The following is a 23,383-nucleotide window of genomic DNA, read 5'->3' on the forward strand; positions in this document are numbered from 1 at the left end:
TAAAATATTCCTGCAAAAGTCATGTACAAAATACTGACAAAGCAAATTCAGCAGCATATTTCAAGGACTGTATACTAAGACCACATGGGACTTACTCCCAAAATGCAAGGATGGTTCAACTTATGAAAATCACTATAATACATTAACAAAGCAAAGCAAAGCAAAAAAAAAAAAAAAAAAAAAATTCTTCTCACAAAACTCAATACCTTTTCTTGATACAAACACTCAAACTACAGATAAATTTCCTCAACATGAAAGCCATACATGAAAAATGCCCAGCTAACATCACACTCAGTGGTGCAAGGTTGAAAGCTTTTTCTCTAAGATCAGGAACAAGGCAAGGATGCCTGATTTCACCACTTTGATTCAATGCAGTACTGAAAGTTCTAGCCGGAGCAATAAGGCTGTTGCCTTATTATATAATAAATAAAAGACATACAAATTTGAAAAAGATGAAGTAAATTTTTCTATTTGTGAATAATGTGATCTTAGATGTAGAAAACCCTAAATATTGCCCCACAAACTGTCAGAATAAAGAAACTCAGCAACATTGCATGACAAAAAATCAACACACAAAAATCAGTTGCTTCTCTATACACTAACGATGAACAATACGAAAAAGAAAATTAACAATCCATTTAGAATACCATCAAAACAATAAAATACTTAAGAATAAACTTAACCAAGGAGGTGAAAGATTGTTACTTTGAAAACTATAAATAAATATTGCTGAAAGAAATGAAAGCAACACAAATAAACAGACATCTTCCAGGAAGACAGATTCAATGCAATCCTGCTCAAAATCGCAACAGAAACTTTTGCATCTTTTTTTTTTTAAGTCCTAAAATTCATATGAAATTCCACAGGACTATTATTTTAGCTGAACAGCTAAAATAATCTTGAAAATGAACAACAAAGGTGGGGGCCTCATACTTCCTGATTTTAAAACTTACTACAGGAATAAAAAGTGTCACAGTGGCATAAGAACAGACATATTGACCAGTGGAACAAAATAAACCCTCACATATACGACCAATCGACTTCTGATACAAATGCCAAGATCATTCAATGGGGAAAGAACAGTTTTTTCAACAAGTAGTGCTGGATAAACTGGAGATCCACATGTGAGACAATGAAGTGGGACCCTTACCTAATGCCATGTTTAAAAATTAACTCAAAATAGATAAAAGACTTAAATATAAGAGCTAAAACTCTAATAAAACTTTTACTAGAAAACAGAAGTTTTGTGACTGGATTTGGTAGTGATTTCTAGGATGCGACACCAAAGGCAAAAGAAAAAAAAAAAAACAACAGATCCACTGGACTACATCAAAAAGGATACGATCTGTAAGACAGTGGAAAGGGAGAAAATATCTCCCTGGAAAGGGATGAATATTCAGCACTTAAAAAGAAGCCCTACAAAGAATTCAATTTTTAAAAATACACAACCCAATTTTAAAAACAAAAAGCTTGAATAGACATTTCTCTGAAGAAGTTATACAAATGGCCAGGGAGCCCATGAAAATCTGCTCAACATCACTCGTCATCAGGGAAAGGCAAATCAAAACCACAGTGAGATCCCCTCACGCAGTTGGGACGGCCACTACCAAAAACATGCCAGGGAAGTGGAGACAATTGTTGGCGGGGATATACAGAAACTGCCGTGCCGGGGCATCACTGATGGGGAACGTAAAGGCGTATAGAAAAACAGCATGGAAAACAGTTCCTTAAAAAGCTGGAACAGAGCCGCTGGGTGGCTCAGTCGGTTAAGCGTCTACCTTTGGCTCAGGTCAGGATCGCAGGGTCCTGGGACTGAGTCCCGCTTCAGGCTCCCTGCTCAGCGAGGCATCTGCTTCGCCCTCTCCCCCTCCACCCATTCATTCTCTCAATCTTTCTCTCCCTTACCCTCTCTCTCAAATAAATAAAATCTTGGGGGGGGGGGGGAGAAAAGGTAAAATAGAATTAAGTGGCCCAGCAATCTCTTGTATAGACTTGAAAGAGCTGAAGTCAAGGACTCAGATATTTGTCCATCTGTGTTCATAGCAGCTTTACCACCCAAATGTCCAAGAGATGAATGGATAAAAATGTGGCATGCTATGAAGTGTTACCAAGTACTAACAAAGGAGATGCTGACATGTGCCTCAACATGAAGCTTAAACACGTTACATAAGTGCAATGAGCACAATAAGTACAATAAGTGAGACACGAAAGTACAAATATTATAGAATTTGAATGAGTGACCTACAGCAGGCAAAGTCATAAAGATAGAAAGCAGAAAAGGAGTTACTGGGGCCAGGGTAGGGGAGGTATTATTTAATGCATACAAAGTTTCTGTTTGGGAAGATGAAAAATCCTAGAAATCAGTGGTGTTGACAGTTGCATAACATTGTGAATGTGCTTAATGTCACTCCACTACACTTAAAAATGGTTAAAATGGGGGCACCTGGGTGGCTCAGTTGGTTAGGCGTCTGCCTTCGGCTCAGGTCATGATCTCAAGGCCCTGGGATCAAGCCCCGCATCAATCTCCCTGCTTAGCAGAGCCTGCTTCTCCCTCTCCTGTGCCCGCTGCCTTCCCTCCTTGTGCTGTCAAATAAAATCTTAAAAAAAAAAAAAAGGTTAAATGCCAAACTGTATGTTGTGTGCTTTTTCCACAATAAAACACTCTGATAATGACAGCCACAGTGAAGGGATGGGCCGCAAAGTTCTACCTACTTGAAATCTGGATCTACTACGTTCCAGCTGAGTGACTGTGGGAAAATGCCTCCGCCTTGGAGAGTTTTAGCTTCGTCTTGTAAAATGAGGGTTCCACATATCCATGGAAGTCATTGTCAAGATCGAAAGTAAAATGCTGAGTATACCAACAGCCTCTCATGCCATCAACCAACAAATGATGGGTTGTTATTGCAGCAACTCTGGAAATAAAAAAAAGTACTATGTTATCACAGAAAACATAAACGAGGGGCGCCTGAGTGGATCAGCTTGTTAAGTGACAGCCTTTGGTTCAGGTCATGATCCCAGGGTCCGGGGATCGAGTCCCACATTAAGCTCCTCGCTCAGTGGGGAGGCTGCTTCTACCTCAGGTCTCCTCCCCTCTCACGTCTCTTTCAGTCTCTCCCTCTTTCTCAAATAAAAATAAATAAAATCTTTTTAAAAAATTAAAAAAAAAAAAGAAAACACAAATTCACAAAGTTTAAAAAAAAAAGCTTCGAAAGAAGAGAAACAGGTACTGGGTAACGAAGGAACTTGAATAAAGGGAGGGGAAGTCTTGGCTTTGCAACGGTTCACGAGAAGCTCTCGAGAGTGCAGACACTTTCATTGATTAAAGTTTCCACACAAGGTGTGTAATACAGATGTTTAAAAGAGAGAATGTCATCTAAGGTCCCCAGTGATGATCTAGTTCCCCCATTACTGCGCTCCTTCAGAGAGATGAATACCCAAGAGTGTTTCCGGGATGGTCACCCAAGAGCGAGGGAGGTGGATTACACAGAAAGGCAGGATTAGCGCCTACTTACTCAGTCAGTGAGCGGGGGAGCAGGGCTTCGAGTACTCCAGCACAGGGGGAATACCCCCAACATACCGATTTTGCTACACTGGGAGGGGCAAGGAGTACTAAAAATGCTGCCCTTTAACCTATTTGCCCCTCTCAGAGTCTGTGATCCTAAATTTACATTTTTAATCTTGGGATTTGGGGAAAGACAGTGCTACTATGGAAAGATGGATGCGAGGTACGTGAGGATCACACGTGACTGCGCGTGCTGTTTTACACGTGCTGAAGGCTGTTCTGGGACAATCTCTTTGGGTAACAGAGGGAGTAAGTTCACAGCAAAAGCAGTAAGGCCATTCTCCTAGTGTATCCAGTTGAACTGGAACCACCCAGGGGTAAGGGGCACCATGCTAGGCAGTCGAAGAAACCCTGTCTAACTTTTGACTCTCCAAAAACTATTATGAGTCTACTGTTGTCCTGTTACCGATAACATCCGCAGGCCATTAACACACTGTTTGTATATGTTTTATATACTTTGTTCTGACAACAGAGCTAGAGAAGAGAAAATGTTAAGAAAAATCCTAAGAGAAACCATGTTCATAGTACTACGTTTATCAAAAAAAATCCACTTAAAAGCAGACCCACACAGCTCAAACTTCCGTGTTGTTCATGGGTCAACTCTTCTTCTAATTCACAAAGATATTTTAGGCAGAGAGAAAAAAACACACTCAAATGCCCACAAGCACAAATAAACCAACTTTAATAGATATTATTTTGTATTTATATAGCGCCTTCTTCAAGAACCTTAGATGCTTTACAGACATTATATCTAATTAATCCCCACAACAACCCTGTGAGATAGGTATTACTCCCATTTTACAAGATAGGGAGACTGAAGCACAGAGAGGTTAAGTGACTTGCCCAAGGTCATACAGTTAAATTCACTGAAGAGCCAGGACCTGAGCGCCTTAGCCTCCCGGCTCCCAGTTAAATACCTCATGGGAGAATCTTTAATGAAAAGTATCAAGAGTAGTATGTTATGAAAGTGAGGTCTTTCTACTGCCATCACCAAAAAGAAAAAAACCCGATACTGATGGTTAGAGGCAACAAGACCCATATATTACACATGTCCTTTTTTTCTCTTTTCCTGAAGTCTCACGGTTCCTGTCTTAAGCAATCTTCTAAAGGTAAAGTTTCCAAGACAGAAGCCATAGGACTTAGCAGTGAGACTTAATTTAGAATATTTACTTTCAGTTACAATAATTTATAGAAATTTTTATTCCAATATACAAAAAATATGGGACAGCCATCCCAACAAACATGTACATGGTTAGAGAGCAGTCAGCCACCCTTTACTACCCCCGCCCCTCATTTCAATCACAGTCAACCAACACACAACCTCACAATGCTTTCTAGATGGGTCATTTTTCTTACTAAATACCTGCATTTTTTCCCGAACCCTAACCCTTTGTTTTCAAAGAATACCGAGTTTCTGATAAGCTTCAAAACATTTTATGTAGATGCAGCTGTACTAAGAGTAAAAAGGAAACTGAGAACCATCACCCCACAGTCCCTCCCCGGACAAATCATACTATTAAACATGGTGTAGATGTGAACAGTGTGTGACTACCAAAGAACTCAATAAAAATGCTAGAACTTGCTTTAATAGGAGATTTAACCTTGCTTTTACTGTATTTTTTAAAAATGCAAAATGTAGAAACAAACACAGCGTAGTATTCCAATGCTGTACCTCTATGCAAATGACTTCATCTGTCTCTCTTATCCATGCTGTGGCCTGACTCAAGTGAAGACTGCCTCAGCCTCACTTTACGTCTCTCTGCGCTCAACGCTGCAGAAACACAGCCTCGAGTTCCAAGACAATTTGGTTTAAGCCCTCAAAATAAAAAAATGTATCCACTTCCACGTCTGTGACCTTCCCCACATTCTCAGTCATGATTCTCTGTGCCATGTAGTCATTGGGCAGGCTACATAATTTGTACAAACCCACTCCAGCCAGCGTCAGGTTTTAGCAACTATAATCTTAAAAAACAAGTTGTCAAAATACATCATTTTCTCCCAGCACATCTGTTGAAACAGCCCGATTAGCCAAGTGACGCTGTTAAAGATCAGTCCATGGAACAAATAGGTAAAGTCATTTGCTGAGCTAAAAGATACAGATAATAAATGTTAATAAATAGCAGCAGACAAAAGTTTTTTTTTCATATTCAACAGTATTAGTCAAAGAAGTTTAGAAAATTACAGCAATTAAAAAAAAAATTACTTCCTAAAGGGACTTAAAGAACATCCAAGGCCTGATCGCTGTGATTTGGACTCTGTATTCAATCATCTCCTGCATGTTAGGTTTGGCCACCGTCCGACAACTTAATGATGCGTGGAAAAGGGCCGACCGCCACGGTTCACGTGCACTTGACATGACATATATTACTTCTTCAAACTCCCAACAGAAGAAAGTCTTAACAAAGGCAAAGTGTAATCTCTGAACACTCTTCCAGTAAGGTTTGTGAAGATGGCGGGAGGGGCTGGGAGGAAGAGAAAAGGACTCGCTTCGCGTGTTCCCGGCCTGTGCCACAAACACTTCATCTTCGTCAGGTGTGTGCAGCGAGCCTCGGGGGCTGCTGGGGTTCTGACAGATTACTTCTTTCCTGGGTAAAGAATGACGTTTGAAGAGAACATAACTGCTACGACACCCATTTTCCAAGCGCGGCCTCATCCTGAAACGTCCGAGAACTTGAGAGTGCTCAGGACTGTTGCGCCCCCACGGGGCCACACGTTCCTTCATCCTTCCAACGGTGACAGGGAGATTCTGACAGTTTTTTATGCTGCTGAGATTAAAGCTGAACAACTGATTTGTAAACTCTAACAAAGGACAAATATTAGCCAGAGATATCAGTTCCTCCTGAAAAAGAGTATTTATCTCCTCTCATTGCAAATTTTTCTTAAGGTATCCTAGGACTTTAAAATAGAGTTTACAATTCACCTTCAAAATAGAAACAAACAAAAGGACTAGTAAAACTGACAAAAACTAATAAAAATATGCTCAAATTTACTGACAGAATCATGGGCACTTCACAAAATACTTAAGACTCTACCAGTTTTAAGTAAAATAAATAAGAAAAAAAATGATAATTACAAAGCCAGTCTTTCCCCTTGGGGAAACAAAAAGCCACTTTTGACCAATTGTTCCCTACATATACATATACTGTATATTATTATAAGCTTCTTCAGAGAAGCAAAACATATTTGCCTTCCTGACACTGGATTCTAGTGAGCTGAGTTCTGACATCAGGAAGGCAATCGCAAGTGTTGGGCCCAAATGCAGTTCTGGTTTACACTTGAAAAGACACCAAATATTCCTTCTGTGTGGCTTCAACACAGGCAAATTTACGCAGTGTGTTTGGTGTGATCTCCTTAAATGATCAATACAACCTAGCACAGATTCCTAGTCTTTCTACTGCACCCCCAAAGAGTTCAAATCATTACTGGTGCAATTAATAAAGAGAAAAGCATATCAATTACTGGAAGGCTGTTTTACAAGAGGAGCTGCTATCTCTGATTTCACTTCCTTGTTGTGTGGAACTGCACAGACAGCATGATACCTGAGCAAATAAATCAACTACCATGATAGGAAGAGTGTGTTAATCCATAGTCTTTGCTTTATTGTGTGCAAAGTGTGCTACTGCCCCCTGAGCTTCCTGCATTTCTCTTGTCTTGAAAAATCAGTGCTTGATCCTTTCCAAAATAACCAGAGAAGAAATGAGGCAGAAAGTATCTCTTCATCATGGTCCTGCTCAGTCCCGAGACTGATAGAAAAGGATGTAACCAGACTCTGAGTTCTTTGAGATATCTGATGTCAACCCGTAGAATTCTTCAATAGCTTGTGCATCTATTTTCTGTGAGGCAAAATGGAAATATTAGTACAGAAATGAGCTCTACAGTCCAGTAAAGTCTTGCACATTTCTTAGAATGGTGCCTTTCATTTTCCTGCTTATGTTTATAAAACAGCTCTGCACAAGAATGGCTTAAGTTAAAAAGACTGATCATGCCCAGTATTGGTGAGAAAGTGCAGTAAACAGGGCTCCCACACGTAGCTGGCAGGAAGGCAGAATGGAACGGAGACCTTGAGGAAATATTTAGTATTATCTTGTAAGGCTGAACACACAACTAGCCTTCGATCCAGCAAGTCTATTCCTAGGGAACAGAATTACCTGACCCACTTGAAACCACCAATTCCAACCATTTGTGACCTACAAAAACGGCAATTTCTTATGGTCCTACCTAACAATTACCCAAGAAAAATGAGTGCGTATATCCAGCATTAGATAGGGGTGATTGAGGCAGTTTTATTGAGAATAGTCAGGAAGGGATAAAAAGGCAAATTTCTAACTTGTTATATTCTTACAATGAGAAATTACAGAGCAATAAAAAAGAACCACTACCATAGGCAGCAAGAGTGAACTGCTAGATACAAAAGAAGTCACACTGGAGGAGTCCGTTTATAGTCAAACAGAGGCACAACTAATCATAATGAGCAGTCATCAATAGTGGGTTCAGAGGACGGTGGGGAGTGGGAGGGAAAACTGTGAAGACTGACCGGGAAAAGGATAAGGGGGCTTATCGGAGGGTGTTACCAAAGTACTCTCCCTTGATCTGGAGAGTGGTTACAGAGTGTGCATGTGCACATACATACGTGTGTATGCAAACCCACACATTAAAAAATTCAAGTGCTGGGGCACCTGGCTGGCTCAGTGGGTTAAAGCCTCTGCCTTCGGCTCAGGTCATGATCCTGGGGTCCTGGGATTGAGCCCTGCATCGGGCTCTCTGCTCGGTGGGGAGCCTGCTTCCTCCAATCTCTCTCTCTGCCTGCCTCTCTGCCTACTTGTGAGCTCTGTCAAATAAATAAATAAAATCTAAAAAAAAAAAATTCAAGTGCTGCTTTAGATCCATATACTTTCTGTACGTGTATTATAACTCAATCATTTTTTTTAGACAATGAAAGACTTTTTAAAACTAGTTCTCTTGTGGAAAGCTTTTCTTTGTTTTACTCTATGCATTTTGAAGGTCACCTGACCATTCAAGCATTGGGGTTGGCTGTTGGGGAGTAAGAAGTAGGAATCAGACTACAATCTGAAAACTTCAACAATTATCCAATATTCATCACCTGTCATATGAATGAAAGGCTGGGAGAAAAAAACTGAAGAGTAAAATACACACACAACTTTGAATAAAAATAAGAAATTCAGGAACTATTTGCTTCTACAATGTCGTCATCAAACAATAACCAAAAATCATGACTCTTAACTATTGCAATATAATGTCCTCGATTGGGACCACTAAAACAAAGAGAAAGAGAAGTTAATTATATACAATGTTTATTAATACCACTCTTCTATGCCCTTGACATCATGTTCTATAAAGGAGAATAACTGAAACTGATGAAAATACTCCTTATCTATTCCTCCCCAAAATATCAAGCTACACTGATGTGAACTGGCCTTCAATTTTATAATCAAATAATCAGTACTCTACTTTAGGAGCTATAATGAGCATTCTATTTACATAAATCTACGCTATTAAAATTTTTGTGGTCTTTGTAAAAATTTTTAATTGTAATGTTTAAAATAATTTTCAAATTTGCTTCTCTGAAAAGTTTAAATATATTTTTTAGCATTTGGGAGAGAGAAAAGATCAAGGGTCAGAGCCCCCGAGTTAAACTACAGAACATACGTAGAATTTTTTCTGTTTTATTCCCTTGGCCATCATTTTTCTCTTGAGGAAAAATACCTTGTGATGCCTAAAAAAACACATATCACATCTATAGTTCTAAAATCAAGCTTGACCCTCAGAAACTTCTTTAAAAACAAATGACATTTTGCTAGTATTATTAGTGCTATTTTTAAGTACCTGGATCTTAGTCATTATAATTCTTGGAATTGCCTCTGCAGCTCATTTTAAACAAATCTGGAATAAAGAAATCTAGAAATGCATTAAAATGCAGGTGGGTTTTTTTGTTTTTGTTTTTTGTTTTTCAAAAAAATCTTTTGCTTTATAAAGGACATGGCAAGGATTTTAACCTCTCGCAGATTAAGTAAGACTCATTATAAAAGCTCCTATATAATTCTTTAAGTTATAATTCTATTAGAATTATTATATTATAGAATTTGAGATAATTTTCAACACAAAGTGCTGTTTATGGTGATTAGCAACATCAGATAATCAGATAATAGAATAAGAACCCTCCCATGTGTTCCTGCCCAGGCTCCTCTGATTATTAGGTGAGACCAGTACCTCAGGTGATAAAATGACAAAACAACAGTACTGCTCTTTCTCCACAGAAGAAAATACCTCAGAACCTTTTTTTTTTTAAAGGCTTTTAATACTGGAAAAGACTAAAACAAAACAAAACAAACAAACAAAAAAACCACCAAAAAACAAAAAGAAAACTTCCCCATTCCTATAGGATTCATCTGAGTCTTGTGTTTTATAGTGAGATGATAAGAATTTTTTTTTTTTAATTTTTAAAGTGGTGAACATAAAGAAAAAGTCTCAGAAAGGAACAGAGCCAGACAGGAAAGGAGGCGGGTGGGCTGAGGACCCTTGGGTGTGAGACTGAAAAGGGTAGCAGCCTTTTCCTCTGGCAGAGAGGCAGTCTGAAGGACAAAAGACAAATGTTCACTACAGAAACTAGTAAGAGAAGAAAGGCTGGTAAACTTCACCCTACAAGAGCCGTGGCTTAGGGACGTGCATCCTGAACACAAGACATGCTCAGTGCAGTATGGTATGAATACATCACGTGTGCTAATAACTGCTGGTTGCTGTGGGGCTCAGAAAGGCACCCACAGCCTCCTGGCCTGAGGACACCGTGAGTACAGGAGAGAACTTTCCAAGAACACCATACGGGGCCCCATACGATATAAAAGCTGAGTCGCAGGGTAGTGCAACCTACAGGCCTCACCCAGGAGAGGGGGCAGCTGGGAGGAGGGCTGAGGAAGCTGGTTACAGTGGAGCTGGGCCCTGAGACGGAATGAAAGGATCACACGCACGAAGTCCGGAAGCACCTGTCGGATATCCGCGAGATGCCAGACACGCAGGAGCAGGACCACGGGAGCTGGGCAGGCACAGGCCTGCTGGCAATAGGCATCAGCCGCGGCAAGGATGCGGCAACATAAACCCTTTACACTCTCGTATGAAACGTAACTATGAGTAAATCTTGTCGGTAGAAAATAAGATTTGAAAATGTTTTCAATCTTTTGTTAATGGGAGGATCACTTCCTGTTTTAAGAAGTGCCTGTTCTGCTACTGTAGACGGCCCTCCAAACTGATAAACACACACCATACCGAGCAGTGAGTCACTGCAGGCAGGACACATCCAGCAGCTGGGTGAACACAGAGGCGTGGCCCCAAATGGAGCAGGGCTGGATGAGAAGGGCACCCGGCACGGCTTTCAGAGAGGTCTGAGGAGGCCAGGAGGGGAAGGCGGCAGGGGGAATTGCAGTGAGAGAAGACAAATAAGGAGTCGGGGAGGGAGCCCAGCTGTGCCCAGGAATCTCAGAGCTCACGGTCTTGTGAGCAGAGCAATTCCAGGAACCCCAGCATCCTCCAAGCAGAGGGAAACCTAAGAACTGTCCCTGAATCTGAAGAGGCTACGGCACAGTTAAGTTAGGATGTGAAAAGGTACTCTAAGGGTGTCGTTATTGTTAAGAACACAGTAGCAGCAGCTAAGTGATTTGCATTCCCCCTTTAACAGTAACACCGTGGCAGGTTGTTAATAGGACTGCATTTTGCGTAGGAGAACGTGGACATTCAGGGGGTACTGTACGAAGCCACGCCAGCCACAAATGGCAGGCACAGAACATCCTGCACGTCTGCCCCACGGACAGAGATCCTGGCCCGCGCGGCCCACGGCTGCGCTTACCTTCCACAGTGAACCACCACGGCGACAAGGTCGTACATTCTGTCAGGATTTGTCGCATCACCAGAGGTGTTAAACAGACGAAACACTACCCAGTAAGACAGTTTTGTGTATCGATGAAGCTGATCCATGTATTTAAACCTCTTCAGGTGCAGGGCCAGAATCATGGGCAGTTTTTTAACTTTCATCCTATTCAAATAAACACGGAAACAAAATTTCAGGAAAGGCATTCAGACCACATCTTAAAAAGAACTCTCAAACTTTCTGATTCCATTAACAAACAGGTCACAGAAAGTGTGAGTAGCCCAGCACTGACCACTTTTGCGTATTCCTACCCGTTATTTTTACATCGGCGAAGCAACATCCCGAATGTCTTGCGAAGATCCCACCCCAACCACCAGCACCAAACAATGTAACAGGACTTTGTACTCCATACAGCTTCAAGACAGATGGACTGGCCTCAGTCCTTTGTTCAGAAATCTGTATTCTGAAATACAGGCCCCCAGGATCGGGCGGACTGCACAGGAGGCCGACACGATGGGTGGAGGAAAAGTGGTTCCTCACAGCTGCTGACTCCTCTGGGTATGCGTGGAGACGGAGAGCTGCTTGTTCCATCGGTCAGCAGAACTCACTAACAGGTGGAGGACAGGCGCAGTGAGAAAAGCATTACTAAAGACCATTCTGTGAAAGGTGTTTGCCAGAGGTAAATAGCTCCAGATGCAGAATGAGGACTACATGTATTCTAGAATGGGAGTTAAATGACCTGCAAATTTAGGAGAAAAGTTTTTAACTATAAAACAACTGGCCATCTTCCACATTCTGGACAATCTTTAGTATGCCCCTCAGTGCCATTTCTCCCTGGCACAACCTCTGCACTTCTACTTCATCTAACGGAAGTTTATTCTTCTGAAGGCTCAACTCACATTGTAACCCTGGCATCAGTACCTCCTCCCTTCAATCCCCCATCGGCACTTCGCGGAGTCACAGTGGGCATATACGGTTTATTACACCATAAAATATTTAGATGACTGTGGGTTTTTCCCTTCTAGGATCTGAAATCTTGACAGGTAGAAACCTTTTTTTTTCCCCCCATTTTATTTCTCTACTGAACAACACGCCTGGCACACGACAGATAGTTGACAAATGTAGCGGAACCGAATTTTGTATGTGTTCAATGAAGCAAAACGCTTTTCATAATTAAAAAATGAAATTTACTAAGCCAGTGTCTCTAATGAAATGAAAACAAGAATCATTTTGTAGCATTACAGTAAATCTGCATCCTACAAATCTTTTTTTTTTTTTTTTTTTTTTTTTTTTAATTTTTATTTATTTGACAGAGAGAGAGAAATCACAAGTAGGCTGAGAGGCAGGCAGAGAGAGAGAGGGGGGAGGAAGCAGGCTCCCTGCGGAGCAGAGAGCCCGACATGGGGCTCGATCCCAGGACCCTGGGATCATGACCTGAGCCGAAGGCAGAGGCTTTAACCCACTGAGCCACCCAGGCACCCCTGCATCCTACAAATCTTAAATGTGGTGGGCAGCTTATTATTCCAGAAACATTTACTATTCTACCCTGACCTTTGAAAAAGATTAGTAAGAATAAACATAAACAGATAATCATTCCTGGAAAGAAATCCAGCGGTGTAAGAGTCTCTATGGTCTTTGCCTCAGTAATCCCACTTCTAGAAGGGAAATAAATCATCTCAAATATAAGACTTCTCAAAAAAAAAAAATTTCTAGAGTTATCTTATATTGTGAAAAACTGGAATAATCCAGGAGACAGGCATATCACACAGATACTGTGAGTTCAGTTTCAGACCACCACAGGTAAGTAAATATCGCAATACAGCCAGTGAAATGAAATTTTTGATTTCCCAGTGCATACTAAAGTTAGATTTACACCATACCATTACTATTAAATGCGCAACAGCATTATGTCTAGAAAGACAATGCAGATACGTTAATTAAGAAATACTTCATTGCTAAAAAAGGCAAACCATCATCTAAAACTTTAACAAGTCATAATCTCTCTGTTGGGGATGAGAGTCCTGGCTCCCTGCTGATGGTGGCTGACTGATGAGGGCGGTGCCACTGCAGGCTGGCGGGGGCTGTGGCAATTTCTTAAAGGAAGACAAGAAAGTCTGCCACATCGACTGGCTCTTCCTTTCATAGAGGATTTCTTTGTAGCATAGGAGGCTGTTCAAGTGTTTCACCCACAGAATTTCTTTCAGAATTAGAGTCAGTCCACTTAAAGCTGCTGCTGCTTTCTCAGGTAAGTTGATGTTAGATTCTAAATCCTTTGTGGTCACTGCAACAGTCTTCACGGCATCTGCGCCAGGAGCAGATTCCAGCTCAAGAATCCACTTTCCTGGCTCATCCACGAGAAGCAGCTCCTCGTCCGTCCAAGTCTGATCATGAGACGGCAGCCGTGCGGGCCCATCTTCTCGCCCCACTTCTAACTCCAGTTCTCTTGCTGTTTCCACCACCTCTGTGGTGACTGTCTCCGTGGACGGCCTGAACCCCTCCAAGTCCTCAGGGACGGTGGGAACTAACTTCTTCCAAACGCCAAACAAATGTGGGTATTTTTGACCTCTTCTGATTGTTCTTAATTAAGTATCCCATTCCAGGAAGCATTCAATTGACTTTGCCCGGATCCATCAGAGGAATCACTTTCTAGACAGCTAGAGCCTTATGAAATATATTTCTTAAAGAATAAGACTGGAAAGTCAAGATGACTCCTTGATCCGTAGGCTATGGAACGGATGCCATGTCAACAGCCATGAAAACACTCATCTCATTGCACGTCTCCATCAGAGCTCTGGGGAGACCAGGCGCGGGATCAGTGAGTGAGCAGCATTATTTGAAAGAATTTTTTTTCTGAGCAGCAGGTCTTAAACAGTGGGCTTCAAATATTCAGTAATGTTGGAAACAGACGTGCTGTCACCCAGGCTTCATTGTTCCATTTCTAGAGCACGGGCAGAGTAGGTTTAGAGTAATTCTGAAGGGCCCTAGAGTTTTCGGAATGGTCAGAGAGCCCCAGCTTCAGCTGAAGTCACCAGCTGCATTAGCTCCTAACGTGAGAGTCAGCCTGTCCTCTGAAGCTGTGGAGCCAGGCACTGACTTCTCCTCTCCAGCTCTGAAAGTCTTTGACGGCATCTTCTTCCAGTAGAAGGCTGTCTTGTCTACACTGGAAACCTGCTGTGGTGTGTAGCCGCTTTCATCGCTGTTGTAGCTGGACCTTCTGGAGAACTCGCTGCAGCTTCTCCCCCAGCCCTTGCTGCTTCACCTTGTACTTTCTGTTACGGAGCTGGTTCTTTCCTTCAACCTCAGAAGTCTGCAGCTTCAGACTTCTCTCTGCAGCTTCCTCACCTCTCTCAGCCCTCCCAGAATCACAGAGACCTAGGACCTTGCTCGGGGTCAGGCTTTGGCTTAAAGAAATGCTGGGGCTGGTTTGCTCTTCTCTCCAGACCACTTGGACTTTCTCCGTATCAGCAACAGAACTTTTTTCACTTTCTTATCATTCATATGCTCACAGGAGTAGCACTTTTAATGTTCTTCAAGATTGTTTCCTTTGCACTCCCAACTTGGCTGATGTTTGGCACAAAAAACCTAGCTTTTAGTCTATGTTGGCTTTCAACATGCCTTCCTCCCTAATCTTAACCATTTCTAGCTTTTGATTCAAAGTGAGAGACACATGACTTTTCCTTTCACTTGAGCACTTAGAGGCCACTGTAGGGCTACTAACTGGCCTCATTTGAATTTCCTTGTGTCTCAGGGAACAGAGGGGCCAGAGGAAAGGAGAAGAGGTGGGGGAATGGCCAGTGGACAGAGCAGTCAGGACACACGCATGTATCAGGTGAGCTCATCATCTTATATGGCATAGTCTATGGTAACCCCAACAATTACAAGAGTTACATCAAAGATCACTGATCACAGTTCACTGTAACAAATGTAATAATAATGAAAAAGTCAGAAATACCGTGGGGATGACCAAAATATGACATAGAGACGTGAAGTCAGCAAATACCATCAGAAAAAGGGCATTACTAGACTTGCTTGTCTCAGGGATGCCATAAAACTTCAACTTGTTAAAAAAAAAATGCAATATCTGTGAAGCACAGTAAAGTGAGATATGCCTGTGCCTACACCCACCTTACACAAGCCCCTTTATGCAAAAGGGAACCATCACCAACTCATTTTTATTTTGTTTCTTTTCAGTGTTCCAGCATTCATTGGTTATGAACCACACCCAGTGCTCCATGCAGTACGCGCCCTCCATAATACCCACCACCAGGCTCACCCAACCCCCCATCCCCCTCGCCTCCCAAACCCTCAGTTTGATTCTCAGAATCCACAGTCTCTCATGGTTTGTCTCCCCACACTCCGATTTACCCCAATCACTTCTCCCCATCTCCCAACTCCTCCATGTTATTCCTTATGCTCACAAGTAAGTGAAACCATATGACACTTGACTCTCTCTGCTTGACTTATTTCACTCAGCATCATCTCTTCCAGTCCGGTCCCTGTTGATACAAAAGTTGGGTATTCATCTTTTTTGATGGAGGTGTAATACTCCATAGTGTACATGGACCACATCTTTTTTATCCATTCATCTGTTGAAGGGCATCTTGGTCCTTTCTACAGTTTGGCGACTGTGTGGTGGAGTTATGGACATTGGGGAGGGTATGTGCTATGGTGAGTGCTGTGAAATGTGTAAACCTGGCAATTCACAGACCTGTACCCCTGGGGATAAAAATATATTATATGCTTGTAAAAAAATTAAAAATTAAAAAATTAATAAAATAAAGAACAGTTCCATCACACACACACACAAAAGAAAGAAATTAAAAATAGAGCTTCCCTATGACCCTGCAATTGCACTACTTGGTATTTACCCCAAAGATACAGATGTCGTGAAAAAAAAAGGGCCATCTGTACTCCAATGTTCATATCACCAACTCATTTTTGAGACCAGCATGAACCTGACACCAAAACCTGACAGAGGTTTAAGAAAATTACAGACTAATGATACCCCTCATGATATTTCAAAGATATGAAAATCAAGAGAACATTATCGAACTGAACCCAGCAACATATAAACCTCAGTCGGGGATGATACAAGAGTTCTAAATGCAATGATGTTTTTTCCTCAGGTTCTTTCTAAAGACCAATAACTGTAAAAATGGAAAGACTTCTTTATATTCCTAAATTAGCAAAGCAATAATAATAAATACGTAAGGGGCATCTTAAATAATAGATGGCATCCTTCTCCTCCTGAAGAAAAGAAACCTTGACCCCACTTAAATTTTACAGAAATTTTACATCTCGGCAGAAAACGTATGCTTATCAGCAATGTGATTTTTTAAAAACAAGCATGTCCTCTTCCAACCTAATCCAAATATTTTTCTAGAAAACCAGGGAAGGGCAGACTTATTTTCTTGGCAAAAATGCACAGCCGACGTTACACACCAGGTCACAAATCAAACCACTGCAAGAAGAGGCAGCAGTCACATCCTTCTTATTCAGGGTCGAATTAGCCAGAAGCAGACCCTGACCGGAGGGAGCCAAGAAGGAAAGGGAAGAAGCCAGCTAAGGATTCAGTCTCTGGAAAGGTGGCACAGAGGGCAGCTCCAGCTCTGATCTCTGAATTCTCTACTCTGCACAGACAACAAGGTAACTGGGTTTCCGCACTCTCATCTCCATCCACTGGTCAAAAGCCACTGGGGGAAAGAAACTCTCGGGAGCTTCCTTCAGCAGCAGACCAAGGGGAGTCCCCCGGAGAGGAGCCAGAGTGAGAGCATCCTACAGGAGTGGGGGCGCTGGACAACGGGCACTGTCTGCCACCATTCCCGGACCGGAATACCAGCTACTCCACGGAGGCAACAGACGGCCCCAGGAACGCAGGTGCCAGGTTCCAAAGCTGTCTGCTGTTTTGATTTTTCACCCTTCCCCCCTGGTCAAGAAAAGCCAGAAGCCACTCTTTTAAAGTATATCTTCCCATCTGTATAAGCCCTGTGAGCCCAGCAAAGAGGGCTGTACGGTGAATGTGGGCCAAGGGCACTAATAGGCAAACTCTGCCAGAGTGAAATTTAATATCCTAGCACAAGCACCTAAGAACTTAATAAAATTCTGTTGGCAGAGAAGTCCTCTTATTTTTTTTTTTTTGAAGATTTGTATTTATTTGGCAGAGAAAGAGAGAGAGAGAACGAGGGAGGGGAGCAGCAAAGGGAGAAGGAAAAGCAGGCTCCCCGCTGAGCAGGGGGTGGGGGGATCACAGGACCCTGGGATCATGACCTGAGCCACCCAGGCAACCCAGCAGAGAAGTTATGACCACACAGAAGAGTTCCGTAGTTGTACACACATGAAATCCCATTATTCTCATATACTATCCCATCCAGAAGGCCTACCTGGGGCAGGCAGGCTAAGGAGTGAGGGGGGAACAGAGGCTAGACCACAGGTGACGAAGACACCATATGACTGAGTTGTCAGCACTGAGAGGAAAGTCAGTCCACGAAAGTCCCAAGAAGGTCCATGTTCAAAACCTAACGTGATGGTACTAGGAGGCGGGGCCTCGGGAGATGCTTAGGTCATGAGGTTGGAGCCCTAAGGAATGGAACTGGTATCCTTGTAACAGAGACCCGAGACAGTCTGCCAGCATCCTTCCAGCTCGTGAGGACGCGGTGTGAGAAGGCATCTTCGAGGAAGCAGGAAGAGAGCCCTCACAGGCACAGGGCATGCTGGCGCCTTGATTTGGGACTGCTAGCGCCCAGAACTCTAAGGACGCCCCTGGCGCTTGTCACACAACCCAGTCTATGGTATCCTGTTACAGCAGGGTACATGCCAGGAATGACTGGGCGTGTGGCCACGACAAGGCTGCCAACATGACACTAGCCGTGACTAGGACCTGCACATGGAAGAATCGGATACGGAGCTGGTTGTGAAAATGGAGCAAAACGGAAGAACTTGCCCTCAGAAACAGGAAGGACCTCAATGACTAGACCAGAGTAGACGGGAGACAGAGGCCATGACACCTCGATGCTGCTGACCTGGGCACCGCACGGGTCTTCCCCGATGCCTCACACTGTGGGCCCCAGGCCTGGAAGTGAAGAGTGAAGAGAGGAAGGACGCGTGGCAGAGAACCAGTCAGGCCGGCTCAGCCCCCGGTGCAGCCACTCACTGAACCCTGCTCTGAGGCAGAGAAGAGTGACAGCAGAGCAGCTTCAAAAACATCCCCCACCACCCCCACGCCCAGAGGACAGGAAAACACCTCGGGAAGCAAAGCCATCGGAATCCTAATCCTCACATTCCAGTTCCCTGCGGGAAAGCACTTTGCTTTTCCTCAGGGGCTTTAGCCTCCCACTGGGTATCAGCTTCTGGCTGTTCACCTGCATCTGCCAAGCCCGGGTATACAGCCCTATACAGTCCAACAGGTGGGCTATGTAAAAGGAGTCCCTGCGCAGATAAATTCTGCATAAAGCTAGATAAAAAGATAAATTTCTCCTATTCTGTGAGTCTTCTCAGAGTCTGTAATATGAAGCATGAATAAATAATGAAGAGGAAATTTATTATAGAGCGAACTCATTTGATCATGGAATACTTCTTTTATGGTAACATCTCCCAAATTCATTCTTGAGGATTCCAATACTGAAACCTTTGGTTTTGAGGAACACATTGTCTGCATATAGGAACATATATAGTCTGAATGAAGGCCAAACCACATGCTTTTTTCTTCTGTGGTTAAGAAACACGGAACATAAACTGCACCTTAACCCTTTCTAAATGTATAGTATAGCAGTGTTTCCAATTAGCACCATTGTTGTGCAACAGATCTCTAGAACTTTCTCATCTTGCACACTGAAACTCTACACCCACTGAACAACTCTCCTTTGCCCCTCCCCCAAGACCCTGGCAACCAGCATTTTACTTGTTGCTAAGAATGTGACTACTTAGAGTCTTCATATAACTGGAGTCATCCAGAAATTGTCTTTTTGTGATTACAATGTGTCTTTTTGGCTTTTGTGATTAGCTTATTTCACTTAGCATAATACACTCAAGATCCATCCACCTGGTGGTATAACCAAATGTCCTTCTGCTTTAAGGCAGAATAATATTCACTAGATGTCCATCCCACATGTTCTTTATCCATTCATCTGTTGATGGACATTTAAGTTGTTTCCACCTCTTTGTTAATGTGAACACTGCAGCAATAAACAAAGGACTACATATAATCTCTTTGATACACTGTTTTCAAATACTTTTGGGTGTGTATCTAGAAGCAAGAATGCTGGGTCATGTGGTGATTCTGTTTTTAGTATTCTGAGGAGCCTCCATACTGTTTTCCAAAGCAGCTGCACCACTTAACATTCCTACCAACGGTATACAAGGTTTCAATTTCTCCCCCTTACCAACACTTATTTTCTTTTTGCCATGTGACTTTTCTAACAAGTGTGAGGGGATACCTCACTGTGGTTCTGATTTGCAGTTCCCTGATGATCTGTGACGTTAAGTGTCTTCTCATATGCTTGTTGGCCATTTTTTATCTTCTTTGGAAAACATTCAAGTTCCTTGTCCATTTTTTTTTTTTTTAAGATTTATTTATTTGACAGAAATCACAAGTAGGCAGAGAGGCAGGCAGAAAGGGGTGGTGAAGCAGGCTCCCCGCTGAGCAGAGAGCCCGATGTGGGGCTTGATCCCAGGCCTCTGGGATCATGACCAGAGCCCAAAGCAGAGGCTTTAACCCACTGAGCCACCCTATGTCCTTGTTCATTTTTTTTTATTTTTTTTTAAGATTTTATTTATTTATCAGAGAGAGAGAGGGGGAGAGAGCGAGCACAGGCAGACAGAATGGCAGGCAGAGGCAGAGGGAGAAGCAGGCTCCCTGCCGAGCAAGGAGCCCGATGTGGGACTCGATCCCAGGACGCTGGGATCATGACCTGAGCCGAAGGCAGCTGCTTAACCAACTGAGCCACCCAGGCGTCCCTCCTTGTTCATTTTTTTTTTTATATAAAGTATTTATTTTTATGCACATATTTACCTACAAAATTTACAGACAATCAAACTATGCCGAATACATAGAGTACCCTCTGATGACTTCGTAGGAGCAGAGAGGGTCTTATTGCTGCAGTTTCAAGAATAAAATCTCAAACACATCAAAGCCAAGATGGACAGTTAAGTTAAATGGTAGCCTTGTTAAAAAGTTTTTGTCCTGTGAGTGAATTTTCAGCTTCATGTTAAATGGAATTTAAAAGACTGCTCATGAAATAATTTAAACCTTTTCAAAATCATCTAATAAACAGGTAAAAGGCACCTCCAGTTCTTTAAAATATTTACAGCAATCCCAATAGTTTAAGATTAAGGGCAATTATAGTACAGGTGGCTAAAATGCGTACACAGTATGTCATTAACACTCTCGGAACAGTGAGAATTGTAGACTCTAGTTTGGGGCGCCGCTCCCAAGTCACCCCGTGATGGAGCGGCTGATCAATTACACCCGTGCAACACTAGTGTAACAGCACGCCAACCGCGGCGTTAAGATCCAATGATCTAAAACAAGGACTATCAAATTCCCAGACAGTACATAATTTATAACTAAACTTGTATATTCAGAAGCCTTTGGAGTGTTCTTAAAATTATTAAAAAAAATATAAAGTATATTTAGCATTGAAGGAAAACAACAAACCGGAAATGGTTACCATGAGAGTGGTTGAAGTTCACTATCTGGTTTAACAAAAATGGTTTCTCAGAAGAGTATCTATAATTTCTCACAACATAATGGAGATGAGTCTTTCTCAGTTTACACTCGATCCGATGTTTTTCTTGCATTATGATTAGAACAGAGGGGTGTAAGAATGAAAGGCACAGCTATGCATGATAGCTGGGTGTGAAGAGCCACAGGGCCGGCCAATGGATGCTCCCACAATACTGGTGCAGGAGAACAAAGTCCACGGAACGCTTCCCTCTTTGACATTGGCATTGATTTGCTATTTACAGTAGTTTGCAAAAATACATTATAAAAACTGGATGAGGTTCTGTTTCTAAGTTTAACTTAGTAACATACAGACATACTTCATCTGCAGAAGTCTCTGCAGGGTCTGAAGTACTAAAGTGACACTAATACTGTAACACAGATAATCAAAGGTACCAAGCACGGGGGAGACGAGTCATCATCATCGAGATCATCTGGGTAAATATTGCACACTTCTTGTCAGTTGTTGCTATGACCTTCACATATCCAACTGTAAAAGGAATCCTTTATGGCTTTTTGCTTTATCACTCATTTGAAGAAAGGCTGTTTTAGGTCCCAGAACAATGAGTGCAGACTGTCACTGAACATGAGGCCTAGGTTTCAAAATGAGTTTTCCTGTATCATCACAAGACATGTTGTATTCTGCTAATACAGTTCGACATCGAGCAGACTGATGGTGCAACGACCCTCTTGTGTATTCCGGCAAAGAACAAGCCTATTAGAGTAATACAGCTAATAGTGAAAAATGGGTGATTCCATAAAGATGTGAAGAAGGACACCTTTTGTGTCTCGGGATCTATTAACCAGTTCCAGGCACCAGTAGCTGTGCAGACAGAGACCACTATAAGAAGCATTCTCCAACGTCCAGTGGCAGGTTGCAAACAATGAATATATTCTGTAAGTCTCCTCTCAAAAGCCTTGAGATCTTCCGCCTGCTCCAGCGAGTTCATGTCGGGCGGCAGCTCGGGTCACCGCCGCGGCCCCGTCCGCATCGCAACTCCCCTCCTTGTTCATTTTTAAATTGGGTCCCTGATTTATGTTGTTGAGCTACAGGAGATCTTCATGTATTCTGGATATTAACCTCTTATCACATACTGGTTTTCAAGTATTTTCTCCCATTCATGCCTTTTCACTCCATTTATTGTTTCTTTTGTTATGCAGAAGTTTTTGAGTTTGTTATGGTCCAGCCTATTTTTGCCTTTGTTGCTTATGCTTTCAGTGTCCTACTTAAGAAACGATTACCAAATTCAATGTCATGAAGATTTTCCCATGTGTTTCTTTTGTAAGGAGTTTTATAGTTGTGGCCTTACGTTTAGGTCTTTAATCCATTTTGAATTGAGTTCTGTATATGGTATAAGGGTCCAACTTCATTCTTTTGCATGTGGATATCCAGTGTTCCCAAAATATGTGTTGAAGCTATACGTTATCTATCTGTAGCACTGGCACTCTTGGAGATCATCTGACTATATAAATGAGGATTTACTGCTGGGCTCTCTATTCTATAACATTGGCTACATGTCTGTCTTTATTGCTACTACCACACTGCTTCGATTACTGTAGCTCTATAATATGTTTTGAAGTTAAAAACTATAAGGTCTCCAGCTTTTTCTTTTGAGATTGTTTGGCTTTAAGAGTCCTTTAAGATTTCCCATATGAAATTTTGGATGTTTTTTTCCCTATGTCATTAGAAAACTCAATTGAGACTTTGGTAGGCATTAAACTGAATCTGCAGACTGCTTTGGGTACTATGACCATTTTAATGTTAAGTCTTGCAATTCACAAACACAGAGTATCTTTTCATTGATTTGTTACCTTCTTTAATTTCTTTCAGCAATATCTTCTATTTTTTTAGTGCATAAATCTTTGGCCTCCTTTGTTAAGTCAATTTCTAAATATTTTATTCTTTTTTGATACTACTGTAAATGGGATTATTTTGCTAATTTTCTTTTCAGATTGTTCAGATAGTTCAACAATCTTTTCAGATTGTTCAGATTATACACTAACTGTTCAAGTCAAGGTACAGAAATGCAATGGACTTTCATGTGCTGATTTTCTATCTGCACCTCTGCTGAATACTTACTAGTTCTAACAAGGCTTTTTGTTGTTGTTGTTTAATCTTTAGGGTTTTCTGCATACAAGATCATATTATCTGTGAACAGAGATAATTTAACTTCTTTTCCCATCTGGCTTTCTTTTCTTTTCTTTTTCTTACCGAACTGCTCTAGGA

The 23,383-nt window shown here is 42.0% G+C and overlaps 2 protein-coding genes across 2 annotated transcripts in view; both read right to left on the reverse strand.

Moving 5' to 3' along the window:
- Positions 1 to 6,093: 6,093 nt before the first annotated feature.
- Positions 6,094 to 23,383, reverse strand: part of LOC116574521 (ubiquitin carboxyl-terminal hydrolase 12-like) — a 52,521-nt gene continuing 35,231 nt past the window's right edge. Inside the window, 3 exon segments of the mRNA XM_032315307.1 lie at positions 6,094 to 7,395; positions 8,757 to 8,835; positions 11,418 to 11,603. Coding sequence (XP_032171198.1) covers positions 7,294 to 7,395; positions 8,757 to 8,835; positions 11,418 to 11,603 — 367 coding nt within the window. The 3' untranslated portion in view covers positions 6,094 to 7,293.
- On the reverse strand, positions 20,412 to 22,153 carry LOC116574529 (nuclear envelope phosphatase-regulatory subunit 1-like). Its single transcript, XM_032315327.1, is given in 2 exon segments — positions 20,412 to 21,824; positions 21,826 to 22,153. Coding segments are annotated over 2 exon segments (372 nt in total). The 5' UTR covers positions 22,107 to 22,153; the 3' UTR covers positions 20,412 to 21,733.

This window comes from Mustela erminea, chromosome 15 (assembly GCF_009829155.1).
Source record: "Mustela erminea isolate mMusErm1 chromosome 15, mMusErm1.Pri, whole genome shotgun sequence".
Taxonomy (NCBI): Eukaryota; Metazoa; Chordata; class Mammalia; order Carnivora; family Mustelidae; genus Mustela; species Mustela erminea.